General features: G+C 43.9%; 1 protein-coding gene across 1 annotated transcript in view; it reads right to left on the minus strand.

The window, feature by feature from the left end:
- The window catches only part of LOC144806288 (uncharacterized), a 200,004-nt gene that overhangs the window by 114,029 nt on the left and 73,903 nt on the right, over positions 1-12,072 (minus strand). The window contains 1 exon segment of the mRNA XM_078672678.1: positions 10,405-10,419. Within this exon segment, the coding sequence (XP_078528804.1) occupies positions 10,405-10,419 (15 nt within the window).

Here is a 12,072-nt window from a genome sequence, read left to right on the forward strand (position 1 = left end):
GTGGCGGTCCAGCATCCAGACGAGGCGGTGGAGGAACGCGGCGAGTCCCGACCAGAGCCCAAGCCGAGAGTCCAAGGTCCGAGGTATCCGGAGGCCCACCCGTAACAGAAGTCCGAAGTTCGTCCGTCCGGCGTCGAAGCAGTCCAGTCCAGTCCGAGGCCTTCCGTTCTTGCTGCCCGGTGAGTACCATTGCTGGGGTAGTATCTAGACAGGTTCAATCTAATTGACTCTGGTCCGTGGGTTGGTGGTACACAGACCCAAAACGAAGTGTCCACTTCGGTGGATGCGGGTCCTGACGTGTCTCTTTATGAGACCGGTAAGTTTCGTACTGTTTTAGCAGTGCATCTAGTTTCTGTTCTAGTCAGTTCTGTTTCTCGAGAAAATTCATGTATTCTGTTTTCAGTATTCCAGGTAGTATTCTGTTCGAACTGTTATTTTAAATGTTCTGCACGTATTTTAATGTCGTGGTATGAATGTGGAGTAATTATCGTGTTCAGTCATGCCCTTATTTTCTAAACTACGTCAGTTAAAAACCAGAAAAGGTCTGCTAGAAGCAGCAGTTCCTGTCCCGCCTAGGAACAGTCCAGGTCATTTTATGTATCAAAAGCATGGCATAAGTGCCATATTATATCTAGATTTATGGGTAGAGTATACCAAAGAGGTAGAGGAAAAGTATAGATGGCCCGTATCAGGTACGTGGGATGCCGAGTGCATCATGAGAGTAGAAGAAGCATTATGGAAAAAGAAAGCCAGACAGTCACAGAAAGACGCCATCGAGTTATGGCGCAAAGAATCTCATAAAAGAACCGAAAAAGAAATCAGAAAGTCAGAACTAAGTAGAGAATCTTTGGAACGAGCCCAAGAAAGGGAACTAATCGAGATAGGTGAACGAGTCAAAACCGAACAGTCAGACAGACAGAGGCATGCCCTTATTAAGGGTATGTATCCTCTTCTTGCCGAGGGCTTGCCAAAAGCGACCCCGGAGGCATCCAGTAATTTTCCGCCACCATTAGTTCCGACCAAGCTACGTCACAAACCGACCGCAGCTGATATTTTCATCTCGTCCTATTTGGACGACACAGTCCCAGAATATGCAAATCCTGTTCCGCCAGCTCCTGTAAATAATGTAAATCCTGCTCCTCCAGTCACCGGAGTACCCGCTACGGTACCCCCGGTCCAGCCTACATTACAATTTCCCACTCTGCCAGCACGAAGAGTATCAGTCGATGATTCCAGTTTAGGGGCCGCAGGAGGAGGTCCTCCTGGTACCCCGCCGCCACACCAACGTAGAACGTTGGCCGAGTTACATGAATGTGCGTTACAGCGTACGCCCAAATATAAGTCCGTTGCAGACATCCGACGAGCTCTCACTGAATGCCGCTATGATCCAGTTGCAGGTGATGATAGTACAGTAATATATTCCATCCGTGTAAGACGGGTGACCGGGTATTTAGACACCCTACCAGATATGAAAGGAGATCTAGACCGAATATATCGTTTCATCCGTACAGGGGATGATCCAGAAAGTATTGGCGAAGCCATGTCTCAAAGGAAAGCTGAGATCCAGCTCATGATATTAAAGTTTCTGATTAATTGTCTAATAAGAGAACAAGATTCCCCGACTAAAGATCCGGCCGAAATGAAAATCCTGACAAGGTGGAGTGATAATATAGCCGAGGGTAAACACAAGACTATCAGTAGTATAGAGAGTATGTACAAGAAAATTCGTAAGGAAATACTAAAGTTACACGAACAACGTAAAGCAGCACAAGTAAGCGAGAAAGAAAATGACTCTACCGAAGAGGTAGACGACGAGAATCCCACTAGAATAGCGTATGTAGGAAAATCTAGATTTCCAGATCGCCATTTGCGCCTAGAACACAAGTCAGTTTTACATCATCCAGCACCAGAACAAGGTTCTCTGGAACAAGTATTTCAAGCTACCGATCACATTCTGAAATCACGAATCGGTTATAGTGAGTTAAGTACTATGCATGAACAAGAACTAGCCCGATCAGCAGTCCGATGGATTACTGATTCTACCACTTTTCCAGATGAAATAGTGGCACAAATGTTTCTGAAATTGCCCCCAGCCGAGCAACGACTGGTGGGTATGTATATGATCCAGCACCTCATTACTCTGTATGAGGGTCAACATTCTGATCCAGGTCCGTTACACGATGTCCTGAACGAGTTACTCCAGTATAGATGGAAAGGTTTAGGTACCGATTTAATTAGTGTCATTCTAGAACAGCGCCACAAATATAGAACGTTTTTGAACCCGCATTTTGTTCATGTCTCACCTCCAGAAAGTAAACCCTTTTACATAGATAGACAGAATCCGTTACGAGAAGTACACCCAGTTAGGACAACAGATGGTGAAATGCAATGAGTGTTTGTTTACACTCCGATTACAAAGATGGAATTCTTAGAGATGAAGAAATTAATTCCCTGTCATGACAAAGATCCAGCAGGGTTCCACCGAGAATTAAAAGACATGCTCCGTATGGGAGAATAGAAGTATCCAGATATAATTGAAATGTTAAAGGTCCTGTTGCCCGCAGGGGTATACGAGAAACTCAAGGAAAAAGATTGGGAGGTGGGAGAGAAAAAGATCGATTGGGCAGTCCTAGAAGCCGAAGATAAGATACGAGTACCAGGTACCGGTCTAGGAGAGAAATGTAAAGAATTACCAGAACTGTTAATACAAGTTTTGCCAAGATTATTAGCCACTAAAAAGGAAGACTGGGATGCAATCTCAGCCTGTAAACAGAAACAAGACGAAGACACTAGTGATTTTTATTCTAGATTCGAGAAATGCTTTAGTATCAACAGTGGCCTCAAGACAAGTAGCGAGTCATACCCTCATCTTTTTGTTACTAAATTAGTCGAGAATTCAAGTCCACAAGTTAAGAATCGAGTTTTGAAAGTCGAAAGAACCTGGCAAGCTAATACCCCGTCCCAGATGTTACAGATGCTTCAATACCACCAGAATAGAATCAGAGAAGAACAAGATCACGAAAGGAAACGTATGAAAGACACGAAAATGAAAGTACTGGTTGCACAATCTGTTCCTCAAGACAGTCAGAAGAGGGGTACGAATCAAGCCAGTCATCCTGCAGTTCCCGTTAAAGGGACCTGCAATTATTGTAAACAGCCAGGTCATTTTATAAACGAGTGTGCAGTTCTGAAACACAATATAGCTACCGGTAAGACTAAAGAAAGACCACGTCCGCCTAGACAAGAACAAGTTTCACAGACTTCTCAGCCACAGAATGCACAACAGACAGTTCCAGCACCGCAGCCTATTGCTGCAACACAGCATGTTACACAGCAGATGTACCAGTATGCACAGTCCGAGTATCCAGAGTATCAGCCATATTCATGAAACAGCCTAGAGAGGGAGGTAGGCTTGCCTCTCATCGAGATACCTGTAGATCAAGAGGGTCCCTATGTTCATAGTCAAGTATTAGGGAAAGACAGAAAGTTTTTGATTGATACAGGGGCAAGTAGGACCACCATCAGTCACGCCGAAGTTCCAGGGGCTCCGCTCTCAGGCTCTAGAAATGTTTCCCTTGGATTTTCAGGAAAGCCTATTGTAAACGAGATATCTAAGCCAGTTACTCTAGAAGTAGGTCCATTGTCCCGCACTACTGATCTGTTACTTACGAAATCATGTCCAGAAAATTTGTTAGGTATTAAAACACTGAAAGAATTAGGTGCAGTTATTTGCTGTTCCCCCGAGGGAATACGACTGTTCCTACGTGACTTCAAGGGTCACTATGTATTACGAGATTTTGATCCGAGATTGTCTAATGTTCCGCAGCATCTATGGGCACAAGGTCCAACTGATGTTGGCTTCATGCAAATCACACCCCATCGTGTGACTCTCAAGCCAGGTGTAGTGTTACCACGAATCAGACAGTACAGATTGCCACCTGAGGCTGTAGCAGCCTTATCCAAAATTATTGACGAGCTCATCGCTCAAAGAGTAGTTGTAGAAACTGACTCCAATGTATGTAATTCTCCGATCATTCCAGTCATGAAACGTACTGATCCAAATGCACCCCCAGTATATCGATTAGTGATTGACCTTCGAGAGCTTAACAAATGTATTATTCCCCAGTACCCAGTTGTCCCAGATATCTCTTCCCTATTGACAGCCATTGATTCTGAAGCCTCATTTTTTTCAGTCATAGACCTCAAGAACGCATTTTTTAGTGTCCCCATTCATCCAGACAGCCAGTTCCTTTTCGGATTTTGTTTAAATGGAAGGAGCTATATGTTTACACGAGCTCCTCAAGGTTTCACAGAAAGTCCTAGTATTTACAGTCAAGCACTTAAGAGACAACTAGACAATATTCACATGCCAACTGACACTGCCCTGCTCCAGTATGTCGATGATCTACTGATCACAGCCCGTTCTGAACGTGCTTGCGAGCGAGCATCCCTTACAGTCTTGTATTTCCTAGCAGAGATGGGGAACAAGGTGTCCCCTTCGAAGCTTCAATTCTGTGTCCAGCAAGTGATCTACTTAGGCCACTTACTGTCCAAGAGGGGTAGGCAGTTGACACCCGACCGTATCCAGCTAATAGCGAGTCTTCCTCAGCCCAAGACACAGAAGGAGGTACGTGCTTTTATCGGCCTTACTTCTTATTGCAGACAATGGATTCCTCAGTATGCATTTCTAGCTAAACCACTGATACAGTTAACGACACAGGAGGCAGCTGTATCGACTGTCCTCCCTTGGACATCTGAACATACACTTAGTTTCAATGAGTTAAAGAAAGCTTTATGTCAAGCACCTGTTCTAGCTACACCGAACTACAGTAAGCCTTTTATACTTTTCGTCACAGAATGGGAAGGTACAGCATTATCTGTTCTCACACAAGATCAAGCAGGACAATACAAGCCCTGTGCTTATTTTTTGAGCACACTAGATCCTGTAGCCCAGGCTCTGCCTGCGTGCCTCAAGTCAGTTGCAGCCACAGCACTAGCTATCAGACAAAGTGATTCCATAGTATTAGGACATTCCTTGACAGTACAAGTTCCACACTCCGTGGAAGTTCTTTTAAACCGAACACAGACTCAGCACTTGACAATTGCACGTTTAACAGGTTATGAATTGACACTGTTCCAGCCACACATAGAAATCAGACGCTGCAACGTTCTAAATCCTGCTACACTGTTACCGTCAGTTAATTCAAATCCTGCCACACATGACTGTGTGGAAGTAGTTAACACTACGACAAAGCCAAGACAAGATCTGACAGATATTCCATTACCAGATCCCGACCTGACACTTTATGTGGATGGTTCATGTATGAGAACAAGTACAGGAGAACTAGTAGCCGCGTATGCAGTGACTACTGACACTGAAGTTATTGAAACACACCGTATTGACACCTTGTCTGCTCAAGCAGCAGAGGTAGTTGCTCTGACACAAGCCTGCATACACGCCAAGAACCTGAAAGTTAATGTTTACACAGATTCACGTTACGCATTTGGAGTCGTACACGACTTCGGAGTGCTCTGGCAGGAGAGAGGTTTCATGACTTCTCATGGAACCAAGATTCCGCATGGTCTCCTTATTCAAGCTCTGTTAGATGCCATACACTTACCGACATCTATTGCTATCATGAAATGCAAAGCACATACGAAAGTTACTGACACTATTTCCCAAGGTAATGATCTAGCAGATCGCACAGCCAAGCTCACAGCACAGACACCAGACATTCCAGTTAATAAGACACCGACATACACTCCAGATCCGACTACCTGTATGACAGTTAAGGACCCCACTCAAGATGTCATAGATATCCAGTTACATGCTACTCCCGAGGAAATCAAGAAATGGTCCGAACAAGGAGGGGTCCAGACAGATCAGAGATGGGTAACGAAGGGTAAAGCCACATGGTTTCTCCCCGATTCTATGGTTCAAGTCATTATCAATACCGCACATAGTCCAGCACATTTAGGAGAAAAAGCTATGTTAGACAGTATCCAGAACATTTGGTTCAACAAGCATTTACGAGCTGCAGCCAAGCAGAAAGTCCGTACCTGTATGATATGTTGTCAGTTTAACCCGGGTAAAAGTGTTCCGGTGGAACAAGGTGGATTCCAGCCTCCTGACCACCCTTTTGAAGTCCTCCAGATGGATTATATTCAGATGGAGCGATGTCGAGGTTTCAAGTATGTCCTCGTAGTTGTATGCGCTTTGTCCAGGTGGACAGAAGCATATCCAGTCCCAGATTACACAGCCGCGACCACTGCCAAGCAGTTGGTTCGTGAATTCTTCCCCCGTTATGGACTCCCTAGGGTCGTGTATTCAGACAACGGCCAACCATTCTCATCCGAGCTTATGAAACATATTTCCCTGTTGTTAGGGTACCAGTGGAAGTTCCATTGTGTACGCCATCCAGAAGCAGCCGGTCTCGTAGAGAGACATAATCAGACCCTGAAAATCCGAATTGCAAAAGTATGTAAAGAGAAAGGTGTGGACTGGCTAGTAGCTCTGCCAGTTGCCTTGTTTTATATGCGCATGGTCGCACATTCCAGATCAGGTCTGTCCCCTTATGAGGTCGTATTCGGCCGCCCCCCTAACATGTGGGGTACACCTAGACCTCGAAGTATTACCGATGTTTCAAGTAATATGCTGACAGATTACCTAGCTTCCTTAATGTCTGCCCTCAACTCTTGTCGTTCACAGGTTGCTGCCGCATTTCCAGACAATACCGAGGTGGCACCGCATGAAATCGTTCCCGGATCCATGGTTCTTGTCCGGAATTTTGATCGTTCAAGTCCGCTGGAGCCTCGCTGGAAGGAACCCCGACAGGTCCTCCTGGCCACCCGTACTGCCGTCAAGCTGGAAGGCAGGAAGGGCTGGGTCCACCTGTCACATGTGAAAAGATTTTTTGGACTAAAGCCTGTTTCAAAGAACATTCCCGAGGATCTTAAAGACTGCCAAAGTACTATTCTTAAGGACTGTCCCGCAAACGACATTGCTACGAACCCTTCCCTGTTAGAGAAAACTCCGCAACAGGAGTATAAGCTTAAACTAAGGTCTAGTAAAATAAGTCAGCCAGTTTGATTGTCTAAGTCCTCCCCTAGGTGAAACGGTTAGACCGGTTTCTGACATGTATATAATAGACCCCCACAGAGAGAGAGTTAGTGAGAACTCTAGAAGTTGCACTATTATTTTATGTTTTCTGCTATATTTTAGCATTATGATTTCCTGCACCAGTTATGCATTTTATTTTTGTTTTTCAGTTTCTCATGTAAATAAGTCTGCTAATGTTACAGTAGAGCACACGTTTAGTGATCTGCCTCCTCATGAACTCTCATATCGTCTTGCTATGCGTAATAATTCTTTTGTCCGCATGTTACATTATTCACACCAGATCAGCAATGCCACAAATTGTTGGGTGTGTGGTCGACTCCCCCCTTTCCAGACACCGAAGGGAGTTCTGCCACTCTTTCCTTATCCATTTTCACATAATGGTTCGTGTGGAGCATGGTCCACGTTAACGTCATCCTCAACAGATGTCTTTTCTGAACAGTACATGTTTCCCAGACAAGCAAGGTCTTCCCCACAGAACAGGGTTAGATCTAGAAAATGAAGTTTATAATTTGGGTAATTATTCTTCGAATTTTATGGTCCTGAATGTTCAGTCTGATTCTACTCCAGACTTACCTGCCATGTCAGTACTACCAGTCAAAGGTGAATTATGTGTCCGAAATAATGGTTCCGTACATGTAGGCCATAGTGATTGTACTACTATTGTCAAGTATAGTGACAGTAGGAAATCTATTTTCAAAGCTTCACGTCAATCTTATTTTGTTTGTGGTCAGACCGCATATGTTCGTCTGCCCCTTGATTGGGATGGTACATGTTACATTGCCTTCCTACTGCCACCAGTTTTCCTAGCCCCACCTGACTATCATAGGAATTCCCACCTAGTACATACTAGACACAAGAGAAGTCTCCCGATTGTCGATTATACTGAAACTGCTCTAGAACAATACATAGATATCAATAAAGGTGTCTTCCCCTACTTAGGTACTGTCGTGAATAGTAAACTGATACGTAGATTAACCAGAACACTTGAAGCAGTAGTGATTGAGACTACTTCTGCTCTAGGTAACTTAACCGAAGAACAATCCTTTATGAGAATTGTCGTGCTCCAGAATCGTCTCGTCCTTGACGTCATACTGGCCGATAGGGGCGGGGCATGTAGAGTCATCGGATCTAGTTGCTGCATTTTCATTCCTAATAACGCACCGTCTGTTTATTCAGCTATTACCAGACTCCATAAAATTGCCCATATGTTACACCAAGATCCAGGCACCTGGACATGGTCCGGTTGGTTCTGGAATATAATTTCCGCCTGGGGATGGAAAGTATTGTCATTTCTAGGTATTGCAGTAGCGATCATATTCAGTTGCTGCCTCTGTTTACAATGTGGCCCTGCGATTTGCGGCATTTGTGCTACATCTTGTATTCCTAGTCCCGAGTCCCGTCCTAAATCCCGTTCCAAGAAAATTCGAGACGAGCAAATGATACTGTATGAAATGATAGATGGTATCATGAATATTGATGTTTCCTGATGGAAACGTAGTGACAAGGAGGGAATGTGGAAAAGTAAATTTTGCCATGTTCTGTGTCCCTACGTGTCCTCCATCTTATGTTATGTGTGCATGATTAAATATGCATATGTATCCCCCATGTTTGATTAAAGACGCAATTACAGTTGTGTCCATCACTAGTATGCCAGTTTCCAGTTCTCGTGAAAGCTACGAGTATCAGGCCTATGTAAAGTTACGTTGCCACGTTTCTCAGTGTGCACGTTATTTTATTGTAAAGTCCCCGTTTCTAGGCCTCAAAAGGGCCCGGACACCAGATTCAGCTCCTGTCTTCTGAGTCCTCGCTGAGGAGCGATACAGCCCCCACCTGTATCCCTGACCCTTCACTTACTTCCTGCCTCACAGTGCCCGGCTCAGCCTGGCTCTGCCTCTGAGTCTGCCAAGAGTATGTTATGATTCTAGTTATCAGTCCAGCCCTCCTTCTCTGCATTCCTAAGCTACTGAATCGCATCAATAGTTTCCGTCATTGTCTAGCCTTTACGTCTCCATGTAAGAGAAATACTGCATTTAATGGTCATTTAATATTCTTCAACACGCACTACATGTAGAATAATGCATGCTCCAGTCTTAGAGTCTGTTAGCCTTTACCCCGATAACTTTTGGATTCTATCAACATGTTCTCTAAACATTAGATACTAGATACTGTTTAGGTACATGTCGCCCTGACTCTCCAAGACTTCAGTCTCTGCTCCTAGCACAGAGTTCATAGCCCCCAGCTTCTCCTAGTGACACGTCATTGTCAGTTTGCGCGCACCATTAGGTTAGAGGTCCCGGCTCCTTAGGTAGCCCCCTCCATGTTTCCGCCCCATTTATGACATATTCTGTTACGTTTACATCAGATGTCTATGTATACGCCCCTGTTACACCCACTTTTATGCCTTATCTTTCGCGACTGCTATTGACCACACCCACTGCTCCGCCTACTGTAATTCATTGTAATGTAACTGTTTTAGTATATATATTTGTGCACTGTTATTAAATGTTACGCCGATTCTGATCCTGCCCCCGGCAGCGCTGCCATCCTGTTCCCGTGCAGGTTGTCCTGTTCCTGTCCTTTATGCTGTATTAAACCTGCAAACTCCTACTACCTCGAATCTTGACTCTTATTTATTGAGCTATCTGTTATTGCTATGTCCAGTAAAACTTAGATCCGGTATTATTTATTTATATACCACAGCCTGCATGATCCCAGAACAAATTATATTTTTAAATGACACTGTTCAACAAACCACCTGTCTTGGCCTAGCCAAAATCAAAAACTTAAATAAACCGTCTATTCCAAAACCTACAATGAACAGCAATAGCTCTACGGATGAAGAGATAGACGTAAATTATGTATTAAACTAAAAAAGGACACATCCAGATTGGAAAAAGTGGTTGATCTGGCACACAGATACTAATAACTTTCAAAACAGATTCCTGAACAAAACACAGGGGTTCAAAATGACCAGGCCAGACCCTAGATATCCTCAAAGAAAACACCCAGGGATAATAACCACCTACAGTGTGGGCAAATTATGCCTTCAATGGCTACAAACTTCCACACTGGCAGAAATTAAGCAACACCTAACTTTACTTACTGATGGTGCTGACTTGCGTGATTTCACTATGGGACCACGCAAACAGCGTCAAAAGCGTTTCATAGCAGCCTCTGTATATGCAGCATACAATGAGGCCTGGAAGGTTACTCAAACTGAGACAGCAGAAAGGATACGGGAAATTGACCGTATTAATTTGGAAAAATCACTTTCTGTAGTGGACAATGGGTTAATGACTCTGTCCTCCAGAATTTTTTCTTTGGACAGCATTGTGTCTTCAGCAATCGACATATTATCGCAAGACTTAATGTTATTACAACACGGTCAGTCCCAATTGCGTTCTATTGTACAGCTTGGCTGGACGTTACAAAATCTGCGTTCAGGCTATGTGCCTTGGCGTTTAATCAACACAACGTCACTATTCTATATCTTTAACCTTACTGATAGACAAATCAGTATGGCACAGAAGGGGGCTGATTATACAATCCTGAGCATTGAGAAACTTGAGAGATTACCAGTGACAATGTCAGAACGACCTGTCAGTGAATGGATAATACATGGGATAATAAATATTCCAATATCAACCTTCAGGTTTCAATACTGCCAAAAATATATACAGGCTGGCATGTATGAAAAATTAGGAAAAGGGTACATTAAAACAACATGGAACTTGCCCTATTCACATGCATGTGTCAGTAATAAAGGACAGAAAGTGTTTCTTAGTGGCAATAATTGTGCAATGTCACTAAGCGGTACACTTCTGTGTAACGGAATTAGTTTGCATGGAGCCTGTGAAGGGAACTCAAATAACCTTTCATGTCACCAGCAAGGCGCACCTGCAACAGAGATAGAACCATTCTTTCAAAGACTCTATAATGGGAGTTACATTCTAATTGTAGATCGCAGATGTTGTAGTCTTATGCCCGGGACTCCTTATCTCGTAACTACGACTGCGAAGGTCAAGTGCTGTGGACACTCATTGTTCCCCAGCTCCTTTCCAGACAGGGAGGCAAGGGCATGGCCCAACTTGAAAATTACTTCTATTCGAGTAGATACTTTAAGCAGAATGAAAACAGTGCTTCTTCAGACGCCGACAAGGCTCACGTCATCAAAAGAAACGTATGATCTCCAAGTCGCAAGGACGACTGCAGAGATACATTCATTGTTATCAACTAATTCCCCCATACATTTCGCAGAAATCCTTAATGAAATCTTAAATATTTCTGATACCAATGGAGTCTCAAAAGTATTTAAGACAGTATTTTCGATGGCATTAACACCATTCAAAGCCATACTGGGTATTTTTCCAGATTTCGTCCATTCGATTTTTGGCGGACTTCCCCTCATTTTAGGACTGATTGCAGGAATCCTATTCCTAGTCCTTATATTTCGTTATGGCAAACCATGTCACAGACAGAACACCTGCGACAAGGGAAGAAACAATCCTAGCCATTGGATACCGGGACCGGATATCAAAAATCCTGGGACTATCCCGGCTTGGAGACCTGAACATGACTTGGTTTCTATCATTTCGACCAATGTGGCAACGATGTGTTTTACCTGTATTAAGGTGCCTGCTATGCGGAGAAGAATGCGTGTTAGACACCTGTCTGACGCTACAATCGGATGCGCCAATGGATGCAGAAACATTGTTGAGTCCAACAAAGGCTCATGCTTTGTGCTGCCCTCAACGGCTACCAATCCTGATGACGGCATTCGTGGAAGCTTCACCACTACGATTAAGGGGTAGTGAAGTTCAAGATGAAAGCAGCATCGATCAGGTACGACCTTCTGTCAGAAATCCAAATCAGAATGTCAATGGAGACAATCATGCGCACGAATGCATGGTTACACCTATTTCCGAGTTAGTGGAACTCTCCCAGGAAGCTGT

This window comes from Lissotriton helveticus, assembly GCF_964261635.1.
Source record: "Lissotriton helveticus chromosome 1_1 unlocalized genomic scaffold, aLisHel1.1 SUPER_1_unloc_6, whole genome shotgun sequence".
Taxonomy (NCBI): domain Eukaryota; kingdom Metazoa; phylum Chordata; class Amphibia; order Caudata; family Salamandridae; genus Lissotriton; species Lissotriton helveticus.